At 38.1% G+C, this 20320-nt stretch overlaps 1 protein-coding gene and 1 long non-coding RNA gene across 5 annotated transcripts in view; one reads left to right on the top strand and one right to left on the bottom strand.

Moving 5' to 3' along the window:
- The window catches only part of HSPBAP1 (HSPB1 associated protein 1), an 83414-nt gene that overhangs the window by 20231 nt on the left and 42863 nt on the right, over positions 1 to 20320 (top strand). For 3 of the 4 annotated variants that reach the window (XM_064290577.1, XM_023551706.2, XM_003412823.4), the window contains exon 3: positions 14492 to 14673. In XM_064290577.1, the coding sequence (XP_064146647.1) occupies positions 14492 to 14673 (182 nt within the window). Of the gene's footprint in view, positions 1 to 14491; positions 14674 to 20320 lie in introns of those variants that run through there. The other variant, XM_064290763.1, reaches the window with a different exon arrangement.
- Positions 693 to 8619, bottom strand: LOC135232421 (uncharacterized). Its single transcript, XR_010322942.1, has 3 exons — positions 7791 to 8619; positions 7234 to 7361; positions 693 to 3735 (listed from the first exon to the last, which is right to left on the bottom strand). It is a non-coding gene; the product is annotated as an uncharacterized LOC135232421 (long non-coding RNA).

Genomic DNA, 20320 nt, shown 5'->3' with positions numbered 1-20320 from the left:
CCTAGAGGCTGTCTAACTGCAGAATATATGTTTAACTTGTATTTAAATATGGGTAAGCTTAGTAGTCTAGACATTGAGTGTTTTAAGCACTGTGGTGAAGTTGCTCTATGATATCTGTTAATGATTCAACAGAAACTAGAAAATTACCCAGGCTCCCTTCCGGCTTCTCCGTTTCTCTCTCTCTCATGTTGGTCTGTAGCATATCTCAAAGAATTGTTCAGGTTTTGGTCTCTAGAACCCACTTGCACTTCCATCAACCAGTTGCTGTTCAGTCGATTCCAACTCACAGCAACCCTGTGTGTTTCAAAGTAGACTTGCCCTCCACGGGGTTTTCGTGGCCGTGACCTTTTGGAAGCAGATTGCCCGGCCTTTTTTCCAAGGTTCCTCTGGGTGGACTTGAACTGCCAGCTTTTCAGAGCTTAACAGTTTGCACCACCCAGACACCCCTCATGATAGGTGTAGCGGGATTAATATACTGAAACTCTTCAGCATCTCATACTAATCACGGACTGAAATGTTTACTGCGTTTTAACATTAAATGCTAGGTCAGCAGTAACAAAAATCATCTCATGCTTCTTCCTTTTTTTATTTTAGTCACATAAACCCGCCACTCACTGCAGGGTCTGTTAGACACTAACTTGGAAAGAAACAGGAATTGTAATTTTTTTTTCACATCCTAATTAGGCTCCAAATCCAATACGACTGCTAATGGGGAACATTTTTTGAGAGGTATCGTGTCAGGCACTGTTCTGAGCACTTTACATGTATTTACTGTCATAACCAAAAAACCCGTTGCCGCTGAGTTTATTCCGACTCATAGCAACCCTATAGGAACTGTCCCATAGGGTTTCCAAGGAGTACCTCGTGGATTTGAACTGCCAGCCCTTTTGGTTAGCAGCCAAGCTCTTATCCCCTGCACCACCAGGGCTTTGTTTACTCTTAGTCTTCTTACAACCTTATTGTTTTCAGGTGCCATCAAGTCAGTTTTGACTCATAGAGACCCTATATAACAGAGTAGAACTGCCCCATAGGGCTCTCTGGGCTCTGATCTTTACTGGAGCAGGCCACCAGATCCTTCTCCCACTTTAAGCCATTGGGTGGGTTTCAACTGCCCGCCTTCTGGTTAGCCGAGGGCTTAACTGTTGAACCACCAGGGCTCCTTTCAAAACCTTCTCATGACAGCACTTATTACGATCCCATTTTATAGATCAGGCATAGTAATTTGACATTTTCAGGTTAATACTTAAAGGAAAAGGAACGTAAGAGAAATCTCTGCAGCTGAGAGAGACTGCTCTGAGTTTTTTAGTACAGGTGATTATTTGTTCTTTTTGTTGAAGTAAAATTTATGTAACGTAAAATGTACCGTTATAGCCACCTTTAAAGTGTGCCATTCAGTGGTTTTTAGTATATTCACAGTGTTGTGTAACCATCACCTCTGTCTAGTTCCAGAACATTCTCAACACCCCATAAAGAAGTCCCATACCTCTTAAGCAGTCACTCTTCATTGCCCCCTCCTCCCTGCTCCTGGCAACCTCTAATCTGCTTTTCCTCACTACACATTTGCCTATTCTGGACATCTTACATAAATAGCGTTGTACAGCACGGAGCCTTTTGTGTCTGGCTTCTTTTACTTAGCGTGATGTTTCCAGGGTTCATCCATATCACAGCATCTATCACCACATCCTTTTTATGGCTGAGTCATAGTCCACTGTATGGATATACCACATTTCATTTGCCGATTCATCAGTTGATGGTCATGTGGGTTGTTTCCACTTTGCAGCTATTGTGAACAATGCTGCTGTGAATGTTTGTGTACAAGTTTTTGTGTTGTAACAGGGTGGAGACCCCAGGTTCTTGTTTGACATGACTCATATTGGCCAATAAATGAGAGACCAAGGTGGGAGAGCAGGAAAGGTGCCTTTATTTCATTGTACAAGGAAATGGAGTCAGTCGGTGCTTACTGCTGCCAAGACTGCTCGCCAAGGGCGGGCAGGCAGGCAGGTTACTATTAAAGGGGTTTACAAGTGGAGAGTTCATACAAGTCACATCAGCAACATTCTTAATCATATTACGTGGGTGCAATGGGGTTTACCTATAACCTGCAAGCAAAAGCAGGATTCAAATGCAAAGCTGGGGGGTGGGGAAGCCCAGCAAAGGAAACAGGGTTTTTAATACAATACTGTGGGGGCTCTGTCTCACTCCTCTCATTTCTTTTGGGACATTGGTCATTCGAGACCAGTGTCCATTTTGAGCTATAGCTCGGCTTGGAATTGTTTCGCATAATTTCGGGGAGGGGCATAAATACTGGACCTAGGCCTTTCGTTGTGGCTACTGACCTCTTGTTGGTTTATAACTATTTACTAAATATTAAAAGAAAAAGAGTGGCTTTTATGCCCTGTTTATGTGACTATTTCCCTAAAAGATTTTTATTCTCTTAGCTATTGTCTTTATACCTCAGGGCCTAATTGATATGTCTTTTGAGTCTTTGTGAGTCCAGCTTCAGCAGGGTCACATTCTCTATGCTCAAGGATAGGGGATATGGCTCCAGTATTATCTCCTAAATCATTCTTTTCTTTTGATCAGAGCTTGGAGGTAGCACATTGATGATTAATACCTGGACTTAGTTGAGCCCTTAGATGGCGGCCATGGCAGGTTCTTTAAACACAAGGTGTTGGTTTTCCACCAGATACCATCTGGTTCTTCACCAGGGTCTTAAGTAAGAGTTATGTTCTCATCAATCCCTTTGCCAAAGTGAGCAGACTCAATGTACATCAACATTTTAGCCTAAGGCCTTCTTTTGCCTTTTAAATGTGTAAGACAATAGAAGATAAGTTTAACGTGCCTAATACTAGGATGCAGACTAAGAATATTACTGTTCCTTGCTGTAGTGATCTAGCCCATGTACTTATTCCTGATGGTAACCAGGCAAATAAATACGGTGTTTGTAAGGGTGTTACAGCATGTAATCAAGTAGCTCGTTGCCTAATTCTATATATATCTTGTTCTACTTGTCTTGTGTTATTTACCCAAGTGCAACAAGAGGTAACTAGGAGGTAGAATAGAAATGGTAACAGTAATATTAGGCCAGTTGTCTGAAATAACCAGTGAAACCATGACCCTAAGGTCTTTGAACCAAGGAAAGAAATCTCTTGAGGTGTTCGTCTGCACATAAGCAGCATCAGTAATGGCTTTTCATGTGCCTCAGCAACAACTCCATTCTGCAGACCTCAGACTGAGTGTTAATATAAACGCAGCAACATCTGTCTGTTAAGGCACAATCAGCTCCTCGGGAGAACTAATAGGAAATCTAATGCTGTTCTGATTTGTAAGATCATGGCTCGAATTTCAGACACATCTCAGGTTATGATAGTTACAATTTTACTAAGATTACCACCAAGAACTTTTAAGAATTACAATATGTAAACCCATTAGTTAGATGATTTGGGAGAAAGGAAAATGGTTTCTTATATCCAGAAAGTAGGACTTTAAAACATCAGCAGTATCCCCAAATAAAACCCATAGTTTCCTTTCATTTACTCAGTCTCATGTAGTTCATTTCTGTTCCACGTGATTCAGGATCACCTGCAATCTGTGAACCTGCCGGCTTCTGCACAGGAGTTCTGGAAATTTTATTCAGTCTAGTCACAGTCCTTTTCTCCAGTCCAGTATAGTCCATCTTTTTGCTGAGATATTTTGGTCAAACGTTTTCAGCAAATCAACAAAGTAAAAACTTATCTGCAGATGACAAAATGTAATATGGCCATGATTAATTTATAAAAATAATACTCTTATAGTGAAAGACCTGAGAGAAATTAATTATAAGCATAACGTAAAGGCCAAATAAAATCAGTTAAAAAAAAACTTTAGATAAAAATATTTCTAAATATAACCATTAACCATATTTTTAAATATTTTAAATTTGAAATTATTTTAAAAATTAAATTAAAAATTTAAGATTATTTAAATATTTTGAAATTTTAAAAATAGCTTCAGATATGATACATAATAATCTTGGCACATACTACCGTATCATCAGGATATGCCAAGAATATACCAAGATTATCAAGTCTCTAAATACCTGAATAGTAATTAAAAAAAAAAACTTCATAGGTAAGTGGTATGAATTCTACAATCAAACCATTGGCTTTGATAAAGTTGTGACCAAATTAGTAATTAAGAAATAATAAAATTATGGCATAATATTATGCATTTGCTGTCTAATATTAGGCAAAAATGCAAGAGGAAATACTAACATAAATTTTAACCCCAAGAGAATCAGGCGTTTCTCTTGATTTTGACAACACGTTCTGTGTAATTTATTAAATGAAACTTTATAGCACTTTCTCTTTATAAAAATTTTTTGTGGTTTTCCATGAAGTTTCAGAGTTGTCAGGAGTTTATTATAGGTCACTGAGAAATTAAGTTATTTAACTAAAGATCTTAAAGGTAAAAACCTTAGCTTTTTTTTTCCTAAAGTCATGTGGCTTGGTTTTCAACTAAGAAACCTTATTCTAATGAGAGACCAAACCTTTGTCTTTGAGGCAGATTACACAAAGAATGAATTAACCCTTCAACTCAGAAATCAAAGAAAATTTTGTTATTTTAACAGCAAGAAACTCAGTTCTTTGTTTTATATATTATTTAACGTTAAAGCTCCTAAAAAATCTCATAAATTAAACCATCAACTTTAGTCAGACAGATAAAACTTGACCATATCAAGTAAATTTCTTTTTAATAAACCTCTTAAAAGTTGCCTTTGTTGTATACCTTTTATCCCGTTAATCCTGTTACACCCTTTAAATGGCAAAAAGGAACACACTCATAGCAGACCCAGATATACATATATATGTCCTTTCTTTTGTGGCATAAAAAGCGAAAGTGTATAAGCGTAAATTATGACAAATATCTATTAATTCAATTTAACATCAGTAAGTTACCTAAAAGGTCTTAGAAATTATTTTAAGCCTATATACTGTAAAACATAATCGTTGTTGAAAGAAAGTCTGTTTAAACATTCTGTTTTCATTCAGCTTTTACTATTTTCCCAGTCTAATTTTAGCCCTTAAAGATTTTATCAATAGCTTTGGAAATCACAGAGTCTCTGCTTAACTGACCGAATTCACTGATATGGATATAACCTTAAGTGTCTAGCTAGGGTTGAAAACATTTTCCCAGGCCATTTCACGTGTGTCTCATTGTGATTTCTATTTTTTGGCTTCTTAAAGTTCCCCTACAATAGAGAGAACTTGTTTATAGTTCTTTTAGGATTGGGCTCCACCCAATTTCTGTTAACTGTAGTAACTTCCTGGAGCTGTATGACCCTGGAGACTGGGGACGGAGGAGGCCTGATGTTGCCCCACCCTTCCTGTTTTCGACTCGTGGTATAAGACAAGATTAGACCATTCTGATTCATTTACATACATTTAAATTGATCTATAGGCATTTTGAAAGCTTGTCTACCAGTAAATACCAAACCTCTTCAGCAATTTTGTAAATAAATCCATCCATTCTTGGCTAGCAAGATTGGGGGCTGGGGGGCAGGTTCATCCCAGTTCATTTACCTATGTGTAAATTGATCTAGGCATTTTGAAAGGGAAAAGAGAACTAATTTCTAATAGTAAAAACTATTCTCTTAGAAGGCAGTTGTGCTTTCTCTTTATCACAACCTTTTATCTACCCAGTAAATACCAACTGCTAGAGCAGTTTTTTTGTAGGCTTGTCCTATGCCTCTTTTTCATACTCTGGAACTGTTAGTTTTACTTTAAGACAAAATTAGCCTTTTACTTTAAGTAAAACACATTTCATGTAATATCTAGCTGAAGTTACTTAGAAAGGCCCTGCTTTTACAATTGACTTAAACATAAAGCTTTTCAATATAGCTACTAAAAGTCTAAATCATAAGACAGACACAAGACACAGTTTTTCTTGGATGAGGAAAGAACTGAGGTTCTTTCAAACAGCAATTCTCAGCCGTAGCCTCCAACCTGATGCAAGACAGAAACTTAGACACAGCGGTGTAGACCAGAAGCAAGCTCTCAGAACAAAAGGAGACAGAAAGACCACATAAACTCACTGACCAATACCACAGAAAACAGGGATATGGGGATCCTGTCTTAAAGTGTATATGGAATTTTTGGTAAGATCAGCTCAATATAGCAGAGAAAAACAAGTTCTAGATAAAACTTATTAATTTGCCAGAACCTCAGATGGAGGAATATTAGACCTTTTGACAAAACCTGAGCTTCAAGCAACAGTTACCCAAAGAGAAAAGATAACACGAACGAAAGCTCATTATCCCAAAGTGGTCACTGAAATTCCGAAGTATTTCTGGAGTACTCGGTTTATAGCATTTTTAAATATCAACCCCAAACCAGTGCCTCAGAAGACCAGGGGGGAATCCAGGCTTATTTATAAAAGATATGAAGGTCTAAGGTTCAAGCTTTTGGTTTCCTTCTTTTTTGAACTTTATTCACTCTGCTGGCTGGAGACCTAGCCTCTTATTTTAGACCTTAAATATACAAGTTCCTCCCGGTGGAAAGTAAAGCAGCTACTGATGACTTTAACACTGTGATTCTTTACTGAGAAACTGTATCATAAAGCAGGTCAGGAGCTACCACTTCTCCCTGGGAATTTTATAAAACAGGTCATGAGCTACCACTTCTCCCTGCAGATTTCATAACACGGGTCAGGAGCTGCTACCTTCCCCTGCAAATGTGGCAAAACAGAGCACTGTTTTCCAGGTTTTCTCTGAGTCACAAAAAGAAACTTAACGAGGAACACCGTGGGCTTTGGACAGTGTTCTACTTAGACCAATGTGTACCTTCATTGTCTGAGAGTTTGCTTGCTGGTGACAGGCAGCCGAGTGCCCTAGCCTGTCTCGTGACCACCTTATCCTGTCACAGGAGTCTTGAACGCTTATGATAAGTGCCACCGACCACCCTAATGGCTTTTACTGGTTGACCCGTACCCAAATTTTTGCAGCTGATAGTGACTCAAAGCTCTTTGAAAATAGAATTACCTCTTTAATGTTTCATATGCCTGAATCCGGACCTAAACTGCAGTTCACCAAGAGTTGCTAGATACCACTCTTAAACAAACAATCAAGCAAAAATCTAAGATTGTCTTTAATCAAACAACTGGTTTTTCAAACAAATATGCTGAACAGAACTTAAGAAAACATGAGAAAAAGAGCAAAAAAGAATAAGCAAAGGTTTGTTTTCTGAGAGCACTCACCCCATTGCTGTCAAAGGAATGTGGCGTGTGAATGCTCGGGTCCAGAAGATAGGACCTCTCTTTTTGTCCGCCTCTGCTCCGCAGTCCGGGGCTCCTTGAGATTGACTGGATTCATGGTTTTAGAATCCCTGCAACAACCACACCGTTAACTCTTGTAGGGTGAAAACACCACAAAGTATAGTAAAACAAAAAGAAGGGTTTTATTTGGCATGTATTTAGAGAGACAAAAGTAGGAAAGGGACAAGCAAGCTACCAGCGTCATGTCTGTCTGAGTCTCTGTTCCCAGTTCTTAAGGATGCATCTTAGCAGGCTGCACGCTGGGATCCCTTGGACATTCTCCATTCTCTGGATATACACACTTACACACTCGCACAACCTAATCCAGTACGCCAACTTAACAGGTACCTGAGCCTTTAATTCCTCCCACCTCTTGGGATTCTTCTAAGGCCTTTCCTAGGAATTACCTTGTTACTTCCAAAATAACCTGATGCCTAATCCCTTCAATGGTCAATTTCTCCCACTTCTTTGGACTCTTGAGGCCTTACCTAGGTACTTACCAAACAACCCAAGAGCATTTCGTGTCTCCCATCTAAGCCATCATTTGGGTCTTGGGGGGATCAGCCTTCAGAGCTGCTCCAGGGTCTCCAGGAGAAATCTCCTGGTGGTGCCAGATGTCAGGGCCAGTCTGTTTTCTCATCTACCTCAGGAACCGAGCAGATGGCTCCTGGCTAGCTTGCCAGAAACGTTACCGGGTAGAAACCCCAGGTACTTGCTTGGCATGACTCATATTGGCCAATAAACAAGAGACCCATGTGGGAAAGCAGGAAAGGCACCTTTATTTCGTTGTACAAGGAAAGGAGTCAGTTGGAGCTGCTGCCAAGACTGCTCGCCAAGGATGGGCAGGGAAGTTACTTTGAAGGGGATTTACAAGTAGGGAGTTCATACAGGTTACATCAACAACATTCTTAACCATACTACGCAGGTGCAGTGGGGTTTACATATAACCTCCAAGCAAAAGCAGAATTCAGATGCAAAGCTGGGGGGCCGGGAAGCCAGCAAAGGAAACAGGGTTTTAGTACAACACTGTGGGTGCTCTCTCTAAGCGTGAATGTATATTTTCAGTTCTGTTGGGTATATCCCTAGGAGTAGAGTTGCTGGTCATATAGCAACTTTCTGTTTAGCCTTTTGAGGAGCTGCCAAACTGTTTCCCAAAGCAGCTGCACCATTTTGCGTTCCTCCCAGCAGTACATGAGGGTTTCACTTTCTCCACATCCTCCCGAACACTTTTTATTTTCCATTTTTTAACTTACAGCCATCGTAGTGTGTCATACTATACCCATTAGTTTGTTGTACTACAATGTCTTGCATGTTGCTGTAATGCTGGAAGCTATGCCACTGATATTTCAAATACTTGCAGAGTCACTCATGGGGACAGGTTTCAGTGAAGCTTCCAGACTAAGACAGACTAGGAAGAAAAAGCCTGGTGATCTACATCCAAAAATTAGCCAGTGAGAACCCTGTAGATCAGAACAGATTATTGTCCACCTGAACTGAAACCTGTGAAGGTAGCACAGGACCAGGCAACATTCCATTCTGTTATACGAACCGTGAGTAAGGAAGACTGAAGAAGAATTGATGCCTTTGAATTATGGTGTTGGCGAAGAATATTGATTATACCATGGACTGCCAGAAGAATGAACAAATCTGTCTTGAAAGAAGTACAGCCAGAATACTCCTTAGAAGTGAGGATGGTGAGACTTGGTCTCATGTACTTTGAGCATGTTGTCTGGAGGGATCAGTCCCTGGAGAAGGACATCATGCTTGGTAAAGTAGAGGGTCATTGAAAAAGAGGAAGACCCTCAGTGAGTTGGATTGACACAGTGGCTACAGCAGTGGGCTCAAACAAAGCAATGATTGTGAGGATGGCACAGGACTAGGCAGTGTTTTTGTTCTGTTGTACACAGGGTTGCTGTGAGCTGGAACTGACTTGATGGGGCTTAACAACAATGACTAATGATGCTAAGTGTCTTTTCATGTGCTTATTGGTCATTTGAATGTCTGTTCAAATCCTTTGCCCTTTTTAAAACTCTGTTGTCTTTTGTTGTTGAGTTTTTTTTAATTCTTTTATATATTGTAGGTGCTAGACCCTTATCTTTATCAAAAAAATCTTGAATATTGATTTGCAAATATTTTCTCCCGTTCTGTGGGTTGTTTTGATCATTTGTTCTTTTTAAAGTTATTTCTCTGGCCGTAAACAAAATACCCCTCCCCCCAAGCAGTATAAAGTTGGTGGTGAAAGAGAGCTGATTCTGGAGTCAAATTTCAGCTTACTGTGAGACCTTGAAGAAATTACTATTCTCGACGACACTGGGTTGGGTTTATTTTAGAAATGTTTTCCAGATTAAATGTATTCATATGCACAAAGCATTTAAAACAGTACCGCCCAGCACATAGTAAGTGCTTGGGAAATGTTATTAAAAAACAGAAATAATTAAAAAACGAAAGTATGACTTCCTCATTATAGAGAAAATTGAAAATACGAAAAGACCCAAAGTAATTTAAGAACACCTGGTCCTGCTACCCAGAGATAACCACTAGCTACACTTTGATATATGTCCCTACAAACTATTTTGTATTTTAAAAATAAAGTGTTAATTTTCACAGCCTGCTTTTTTTGCTTAACGTATTCTGAGCAGCTCCTCTTACACGCCAGTATCATAGTTTATTAAAGTTTTCCTATATTGATTATTTAGATTACTTAGAAATTTTAAATTTAAAACTTTCTAACTTTATAAATAAGATTATAGAGAACAGCTTTGAAAACAAATCTTGTCTAAGTTTCTGATTATTTCTCTAGGATAGCTTCTTAGGAAGAGGATTACTGGGCCAAAGGATGAGAACGTTATCATCGGGGCAGTTCAGTGAAACTGCTCACGCTAGAAACCTCTGAGTCTTCTGGTTGCCTCTCTTGAGCGGTGTCTTGTGACTTGGTGACATACCTCCTAAATATCTAGTGTCCACGCAAGTCTGTTCTTCTCCAAGGCCACCGTCTAATCAGTGTTACTGTGCTCTCTTCTGGCCTCCAAACGTGCAGTAGCCCTGGTCTGTCTACCCTTCCCCCCACCCCCCCGCCCCCTTGGCCTACCCATGCAGGCTATTTTTCATACTGAAACCAGAGACATTAAAAAAAAAAAAATCTAATCTTTTTTTTTTTTTTTAACCTGCACAAAACCTCTAAATAGCTTCTAATTACCCTCAGGACCAAATTTTTGCTGTAGGGTAGAAGGCTCTATATGTCTCAGCAGCATTATTCCTCTCCCCAGTCTCAGGCTAAACATGTATTTTTTTTTCAGTTTCTGTATTTCCTCGGTCTTGCTTTTCTTACCTCAGAGCCCTGGTGGCATAGTGATTAAGAGCTCAGCTGCTAACCAAAAGGTCAGTAGTTGGAATCCACTAGCCAGTCCTTGGAAACCCTATGGAGCAGTTCTACTCTGTCTTACAGGGCTGCTATGAGTCCAAATCGACTAGATGGCAGTGAGTTTGGTTTGGTTCCCTGTATCTGGCCAGTCTTCTCTCTCTTCTCATTTCACCCTCCCCTAGCTTCCCCTAGTTAATTCCTCTTCTTCACATCTCACCTCAAATGTCATTTTCTCACTGAATCCTTTCCTGACCACCAAGACCAAACCCTTCACCTATTACCGGTCTGTTGAGATTTTCCATTTCTTTTTGAGTCAATTTAGGTAACGTTGCCATGAGCCTGAATCAATTCAACATCAATTGGTTGGTTATGGACTTCTAATAATTTGTTCGTTTCATCTAGGTTATCTAATTTGTTGGCGTACAGTAGTTCATGGTATTCTCTTATAATTCTTTTAGTTTCGGTAGAATCAGTAGTAATGTCCCCACCTTCATTTCTGATTTTAGGTATTTGTGTCTTCTCTCTTTTTTCTTAGTCTAGCTAATGGTTTTCAATTTTATTGGTCTTTTTAAAGAACCAACTTCTGGTTTCGCTGATTCTATTGTTTTTCTATTCTCTATTTCATTTATCTTCACTCTGATCTTTGTTCTTTCTCTTCTTCCTGGTAGATGTGGGCTTAGTTTGCTCTTCTTTTTCAAGTTCTTCAAGTTTTAAAGTTAGGTTATTGCTTTGAGATCTTTTTCCTTTTTTAATGTAGGTGTTGACGTAGGCTATAAATTTTCCCCTGACCATTGCTTTTAAAATATCCATAAGTTTCGGTGTGTTGTATTTTCATTTTCGTTCATCTAAGTATTTTCTGGTTTCGATCTTGATTTCTTCTTTGACCCACTGGTTAAGAATAAAAGGCTTTTGATGCCTCTGGCCAAGTCCTTTGCAGAAAGGTGGTTTCTATTTACACTCCTTTCAAAACATATGACAGGGGCTTTTTTGCCAGTACTTTGCCAAAACAGATTTAGCTTTTAGAAATAAATTTTTCTGATAGGTGAAAAAGGGTATCTCAATATTCTTATTAAAATTTTTGATTGCTGATGATGCTAAACATGCTTTCCTATGTTTTTTACTCATTTGTACTTTTTTTTCTTAATTGTTCATTCTCTGCCTTTTTCCTTATTGAGGTTTTAGATTTTTTTCTTAATTTTAAAGAAATGTCTCATATTAAAATCCTGTATTTGTTATTGATATGTTTTCCAGCTCATTGTTTGCCATTTAATTTTGCTAGTTTTATATTTCTATATGCTTATATCAAATTAAATAAGGATATTTTATTAAAATTTTTATTTTCGTTGATTTTATGCTTAGAAATTCCTATTCCTGAGAAGAGAATAATATTCACTAATATTTTCTTCTAATAGTTTTATGATATCTTTTCTACATTTTACTCTTATTTTGTATTTATTTTGGCATATGGTATTCACCTGATTGTCCCTAAATAGTTACGCTGGAAATAACAATACTTTTTGTTCTAGTACCGTTTACTAAATAATCTTTTTTTTACTATACCAACTTTAGAGACCACCTTTATTATATTACTATATAGTATATATACCAGCATCTGTTTCTGGGCTACATGTTGAGCTATCAGTTTGGGGGCCAGTAAAACACTTTAAAAATTATTTTCACACTGGTATATATTTTAATATTTGAAAGGACAATTCATCTCCCTTTAATACTCATTTTCTTAATATTTTCTTAGATATTATTGAATTTTATTCTTCTAAAGGAACCATAGAATTATTCCAACTGCTCACGTGAAAAAATCCTGTTGAGATTTTAAATGAAAATTCTTTAAGTTATATAAATTAATTTGAAAAAATTCACATTGTTATAAATTTTATCTTCCTACACAGGAACATGGTATCTTCACTTATCAAGCCTATTTTGTCTCTCAGTATAAAGGTTTATAGTTTTTATATAGGTCCCAAACATCCCTTAAAGTATTATAAAATTTTTATAGCTATTAGGAAGGGAATAGTTTTCCCTATGTTAGTTTTCTAACTGGTTGTGATAGGTACATAGATAAAAGCCATTTATTTTTTGTATGTTTATTTTGTATCCAACCACTTACTAGTCTAGGTAGTTTTTTAGTTTATTCCTTATAGGTTTTCTAGGTCAATAGGCAACTGGTCTTATAAGTAATGATAACGTTTCTTTCCTAATGACTTATGTATTTTTTATTTCTGTTGGCATCCTTGAATGTAGCATGTTTCTTAGTTTACTTTTGGAAGTATACAATGAACATCAGATTTCAATTGTTATTGAACGTGCAGTTTTTATTTTTTAGATGAATATACCCTAGTAAAGTCTCCCACTTCTTAGAGTCAAGTGAGAAGTTGATAAAGTAAGTGAGTTAAGATGACTCTTTGATGTACACCCTACCCTCTATAACCTCTCCACCATTCTGAGGCTTGAGGGGAAAGGGAAAATATGGTTGGGATACTCCAGTGTAGGATAGGCAAATATGGAGGGAAAAGATAAAATCTGTCAAAAGAAGAATTAGATTACCTTTCTCCTCATTTTACTGATTCAACTAAAAGGACTCTGAATAAATATATGAATGAATGAGAAGAACCAGTACCTGACCATTTACTAAGCATCCGCTATATGTCAGGCACCATTCTAAATGATTTTCATGCATTAGATCTTTACCCTTTCTTGAAAGAATTTTGTGTTTTGTGTATTTAAAATATGTTGCTAGTTGCAAATACCTTATTTCATGACTATTTTTTAAGAACAGCACTTATATAAATGAGTCACACTCACAATAAGGAACCACTGTAGACAGATAATAGATCTCTTGAAGCTCTCTGTCATCTCTGGAGGTCTTTGCCTTTTCCTAAGTGTCTATGATACTTATAAGAATTCCAAAACATTTTGCATGTAGGTATACGGTCCCTCACATTCTCTAAGGCTTTATCTTTTTCTGAATATAGTCTAAGCTCAAGAGTATTGTCTATTTCTTTTATGTCTCCACACCTTAGCACAGTGATTACAAATTAGGTGTTTAATAAATGATTCTGAAATAAATGAGTCCATGGATAAATGAACAAGTCTTTAAATTGCTATTGTCGTCTTAATGATTCTGAGGAGTTGTACGTGATACATGTGCAGTATAAAGTCAAAATTTTCAAAAGGCAGCTTTTTTGGGTTTCAGTTTTTTTTGTGTGTGTCTTTCTTATCTAAAGCTGTAGTTCTCAAACTTTTTGGTCTCCGGACCCCTTTACACTCATAAAAAATGAGTACCCCCAATGAGCTTTTGTTGATGTGGGTTATGTCTAGAGATACCATATTAAAAATTAAAAGTAAAACATTTTAAAACCTGAGAATACTCCACTAGCCTTCAGAGCAGTGACATCACCACATGTCATATAGCTCTGGGAAACTCTGCTGTACATTTGTGAGAGAATCGGTGAAAAAGCAGGTAGTATTCTTAGTATTATTAAGAAAACAGTTCTGAACTCACACACCCTAGAAGGTCTTAGAGAATTGATAATCTAAAGTACTCCCCGTATTACTAGGTTAGGCACCCAAATCCAGAAACCCAGTGCCGTCGTGTTGGCACAGTAGTTGTTAATTTAAGAATAAAACTGTTTTTACTTTAATCGTGAGTATTGTGAGGCGAGTGATTCTAATTATATAGGAAGTACAACATTAATTTAATTTGTAATTATTGTTAAACAATGGTTAGCATTTTTTAAAATTGTTGAAATTATCTTCCTTTAAAAAACATATTTGGAAACTGTGTTCAATGTATATTTAAAGCTGGGTTCTCTTGCATTGCAGTTCCTCAGTTTGAAACTACATGCAGTTACGTGGAAGCTACACTCGAAGAGTTTCTGAACTGGAACTGTGACCAGTCTGATGGTTCTGGACCATTTAGAAATTATGATCATTCCCAGTTCTGGGCTTATGCTGACTATAAGTATTTTGTCCGTCTGTTTGAAAACAAGACAGATGTTTTCCAGGTAAGTCAATATGCTACTTTTAAATTTGCTCTTGAGAAAAGATCACAGATTAGACTCTCCCTGGTACCTTTTTTAAGATTTGTACTCACTCAAGAGAAGTATAACGCTTTACTCACATATGTGAGCAGCCTTCTCACCCATGTTTTTCCTACTCATCAAACCTCCTACATATACTCCCTCTTTTGCCTTTAAACAGCATCTGACCTGATGCGGAGTATGTAAAAAGCATAGGTTATATATAAGATTTCATTTCCTCCTGACCTACATACAAGTTCTTGTTCTATTAACGAGACAGATAGAGGTACAAATCTGATTACAAGAAGAAGCCTTCCTAGGACTGAGACCCAAGCCACTGCTGTCATTTCTCCCTGCCCCGGGGATTTAGTACAGCTATTTCTCTGCGGAAACCCTGGTGGTGTAGTGGTTAAGTGCTATGGCTGCTAACCAAGAGGTTGGCCGTTCAAATCCTCCGGGCACTCCTTGGAAGCTCTATGGGGCAGTTCTGCTCTGTCCTGTTGGGTTGGTATGAGTCGGAATCGACTTGACGGCAGTGGGTTTGGTTTTTTGGTTTATTTTCTCTGTTGGTTTATGGCTGCAGCAGACGGTGCTGGACTCCTGGTATTTGGGAGTGGAAGCCCCACAGAAGTATAGGAGTGACTTGCAGAAATCAGAATGTGGAAGTTCTTTGCCATGTGCTGACATAGTTGACAGCAGAGTTTGCACACCGCCATATCCTCTTCTCTTTAAGTGTTTTTTACCTCACACTGCCAGTTTATTTTGTGGGATGATTTTGCAAAACTCCCTGCTTTGTTTTCTATGTCTGTCTTAGGCCTGAGGCAGAAATGGCAATGTCCCAAGGACTTGTTTGGATGACTCTGCCTGGCCCATAATCTGGTCAGGGCCCCAGGGACCTTGGTCCTGCTCCTAATATCTTCTGAAAAGAAGTATTTGACCATCACTGCAAGCTCTTCACCCCTTGCTCCTCTCTCCCTGCTTGTCACCACCACCCGCTCCCTGGACTTGCCTCTCACATAGGCTGATAGGCCTTTGGCTCCTGAATAGTTTTCCACTTAGCCTGTATTTTTCTTTTGGATCTTAAGTGAAGTTGTAGATGCCATTGTTTTTACATGGTTATTATAATACAACTACCAATACTTTGTAGCTTTCCTTTATTAAATTTTTTTAATATTGACTTTGGTAATTTTGCTTTTTATAAGAGAAGAAGAATATGTTCCCTTTGTCCCATCATGGTTAGTTGAGGATATATTTTTCTTATAGCTGTGAAAGAAGCGCTTTGGTTTTGAAAACGTTCAGTAAATGCTTTCTGAATCCAAAGTCCATGCTAAATCTGTGTTCTTGTTTTTAAATAATTTTGAGATAGACTTAACCTGTTTTCTTATACCCTTAGTTGTGATTACTTTATGAATCTTCTTCTCTAGAATTTGTAGATTTCATGGTTAATTTTTAGAGAATTTTGCTGTATTTCCCATAGTCTTTCTTGTATATTGCAATAAAAACCTAAACCAAACCTGTCTTAGTCATCTAGTGCTGCTAGAACAGAAATACGACAGGTGGACGGCTTTAACAAAGAGAAGTTAATTTTCTCACAGTCCATTACGCTAGAAGTCTGAATTCAGGGCGCTGGCTGCAGGCAAAGGCTTTCTCAGTCTGTCGGCTCTGGACGAAGGTCCTAGTGATACATCAGCCTTCCCTTGGTCTAGGAGCATCTCCGCATAGGGACCCCAGGTCCAAAGGACGCGCTCTGCTTCCGGCACTGCTTTCTTGGTGGTATGAGGCCCCCAACTCTCTGCTTGCTTTCCTTTCCTTTTATCTCTGGTAAAATAAAAGGTGGCACAGGCCACACCCCAGGGAAACCGCCTTTACATTGGATCAGGGATGTGACCTGAGCCGGAGTGTTACATCCCACCCTAATCCTTTTTAACTACAGGCAGAGATTATGATTTATAACACACAGGAAAATTACAAAATGGAGGACAGCCACTCATGGCCTAACCAAGTTGACACCTATTTTAGGGGGCACAATTCAATCCATTACAAAACCTGTTGCCATCAAGTTGATTCCAACTAATAGTGACCCTATAGGATAGAGTAGAACTGCCCCATAGCGTTTCCAAGGAGCACCTGGTAGATTCGAACCGCCTACCTTTTGATTAGCAGTCTTATCTCTTAACTACTGTGCCACCAGGACTCCGTGTATTGTTACACAATTTTTTACCAGAAATATACAATTAAAAGGTGTATTAGAATGGTACTTTTTTACTCCATATTTCAGGTAAAAAACTGTATAATAGAAATATTTATCAAGTACTTATCCTTGCCACTTTTCTAAACGTTTTGACGCCAGCAGTTTTCCTCACCGTTACTCTTGTACCGTTACTGCAAATGTCAACACAATGAAATAGGCAGGTAACGTCTTAGAAGTATTATGAAAAGAGTTTTGACAACTTGGCTGCTAACGAAAAGGTCAGCAGTTCAAATCCGCCAGCCGCTCCTTGGAAACCCTTTGGGGGAGCTCCACTCTGTCCTGTAAGGTCGCTACGAGTCAGAATCAGCTCAACGACAAGTTTGATTTATCCTCTGAAAGGGTCTCAGAGACCCCCCGCCCCCAAGAGATCCACAGATCTACTTTAAAAACCTCTGGCCTGTACTGTTGTTGCGTGCCGTCAAGTTGATCCCAACTCATAGCAACCCTGTGGGACAGAGAAGAACTGCCCCCTAGGGTTTCCTGGGCTGTAATCTTTACAGGAGCAGATTGCCAGTTCTTTCTTCCACAGAGCTGTCAGTAGGTTCAAACCACCAACCTTTCAGTTCATAGCCGAGCGCTTAAGCGTTGTGCCACCAGGGCTGCACTTATCACTTATGGAATTATATACTCTATTTCTCCAGTTCTGACTTTCTCTAATTCTGGAAGTTTCTTATGAAAATACATTTCCAGTCATGCTCCAGATTAAATATTGAAATATGTAAATCATGTTCACAAACACTTCAGGACTTAAAATTGTGTAAGGATATCATTTAAGACCCTCCCCAGGATGACTGACCCTACCTGTCTCCTCTTCAGAAACCCCAGTCCAGGCTCCTCGCCAGGTGCTGGATGGACATACCATGTCCTCCCTCACCATTTGGCCTCTGCTCATGCCCTTCCCTGTTTCTGCTTGTTAGGGCAGGCCTGAGATTCAGCTTGACCACAAGGCCATCTCAGCCACTCATACCCACATCAATCCATCCACGCCTGCATTCCTATACTTTTATCTGGATTGTTATTTAAATATTTATGACATAGAATGCCTGTGTCTTGTACCTCTAACAGTATAGTAAGCTCTTTGGTAACAGGGACTAAATTTTATAATTTTTAGTTCCCCAAAACTGTTAGCATGGTGCTGAATACATAATAGGTATTTGAATGATTACAAAAATATATTTTTTCCTGTTCTTACCATTTCCTGTTTTAATATTTCTTTGATCTTTAGGGGTCTTCAGAGAATATTTTCACATAAACCCTTAAGTTCATCCTTGTTAAATTTTCTGTGACTTTTAGTTAAGTGTAGCATTTGACAATCTTGATAAGAATTTCTTAGCTGTCTTCGGCCTTCTACCAGTTTTATAAGTTTACCTATAACCTCTACTCGAAGTTACCATCTTTTAACCTTTTTCCTCCACACGTTAAATTCATCCAGGCTACCTAGCCTGTGGTTAATTAACTGTGAATTTAGTGATTAAATCCACTGCTAGACTTTTCAGATGCTTCTAGCATTTGTACCCTTTCTCTAAGCTGCCACTTTTTATATAAGTACATCACTGATGAACATAGAATACATATGTAGAGATAAATATAGTGGTAAATATACTGACATGATTGGAAAGCATCGTGTAGGCATAAAGGTGCCCTAAAATTATGATTTAAACCCTTAATTGACTTGCACGTGTGATAAGTGGAATTAGTCTCATTGCTTTTTATTTATATATCATATCATTGACTATGTAAAACATTTATTTTGAACTTTTTTTCTCTGCTTCCCGAGGGATGTAGGGAATTTGTGACAGTAGCCCATAAAATTTCTTTATTTATTGACTCATCAGGTAAGAATATCAGGCTTTACCTTTTGCAGTTGTCAATAAGTATCATTGTAATTGAAGCTATTATAAATCAACATAGACAAAAGGGTTTTTGTCCCAAGACCATTTCCCGGATAGATTCTATTTTATGTTGTGATTCAGACTGGCTACTGAGAATCAAGAGCCTTCTTAAGTCATGAGAACACAGAATCCCAAAATGCAATAAGTGGAAGATTAGTTCTGACCTGCCTTGGACTTCATAGCCTAGTTATGAGAGTCTGTTGAAATTGAGGCAGGTGATTTGGTAATGATTAAAGGGGTCTGATGGCTAGTGATGCTTTCTGTTGAGACAAAGTGGCGTGAAAGAATTTGAGTGTTTATCTAGACTGTCTGTGAATAGAGTTAACTACCTCTTTTCTGTTTGTGTTATCCATTGCCATCGAGTCACTTCTGACTCATAGCGACCCTACAGGACAGAGTAGAACTGCCCCATAGGGTTTCCAAGGCTATAATCTTTACAGATGCTGACTGCCACATCTTTCCCCCGTGGAACAGCTGGTGGGTTCGAACCTCCAACCTTTCAGTTAGCAGCTGAGTGCTTTCTGTAGTCTCCCACTCTTTACTTAAGTACATCACTGATAAACACAGAGTACATATATATATCGATAAATATACTGGTAAATATACTGACATGATTGGAAAGTATCATGTAGACGTAAAGGTGGCCTAAAATTATGATTTAAACGCTTAATTGACATGCGTGTGTGATGAGTGGAATCAGTCTCATTGCTTTTTATTTATATAGCATATCATTGACTATGTAAAGCACTTATTTTGAACTTTTTTTCTCTGCTAAGGTAATTTTTCCTAAGGAAAAGAAAACCTTAAGTACTTGCTAATTTATAATGATATGGAGTTTAGGACCAGCCAGACCAAGTTGACACATGTTTTTGGAGGATGCAATTCAGTCCATGACAGGCACATATTTAGATTGTTTATTTATGTTGTTATTTCAAGTTGATGTCTTCAACTAGACTGTAAAGATCTTGATAATAAAGACGTTTGTGTATTACACTTTTTTGAATCTCCCTCCTTGATTAGCATGTTGCATGTTAACAGCCATTATTTGTTGATTCAACTATATGTGGGGTAGCAGTGATTCTCAGCCATTTCAGATACTGCTTTTCCTTTATGATCTTGAAATGTAATTTGTAGATGATATAATTACCTGCACATTTAGCTTTTAAAAAAAGTCATTAAAATGCCTTAGGTATAATACAGGGAGAATTTAAAAGGAAGTGATTTATAATAAAATAACATATATTTTGATGTGTAAATACTCAATGACTACACTAGAAGACATAATAGAGTAAGATAACTGTTGGTCTACATTGATCTAGGGTGACCAAGATACCCCAGCACCATATACACCAGAGCTATATTTGCCAAGAAAAAAAATCCCAGTAACAAAACTAATAAATATTCCACCCAATAAAAAATACTAGGTATTGTCATGGATTGAATTGTATCCCCCAGAAATATATGTCAACTTGGCTAGGCCATGATTCCC

The sequence above is a fragment of the Loxodonta africana genome, chromosome 1 (genome assembly GCF_030014295.1).
Source record: "Loxodonta africana isolate mLoxAfr1 chromosome 1, mLoxAfr1.hap2, whole genome shotgun sequence".
Lineage (NCBI taxonomy): Eukaryota > Metazoa > Chordata > Mammalia > Proboscidea > Elephantidae > Loxodonta > Loxodonta africana.
Note: the sequence above shows the minus strand (reverse complement) of the source record. Positions and strands in the feature narration are given on the sequence as shown.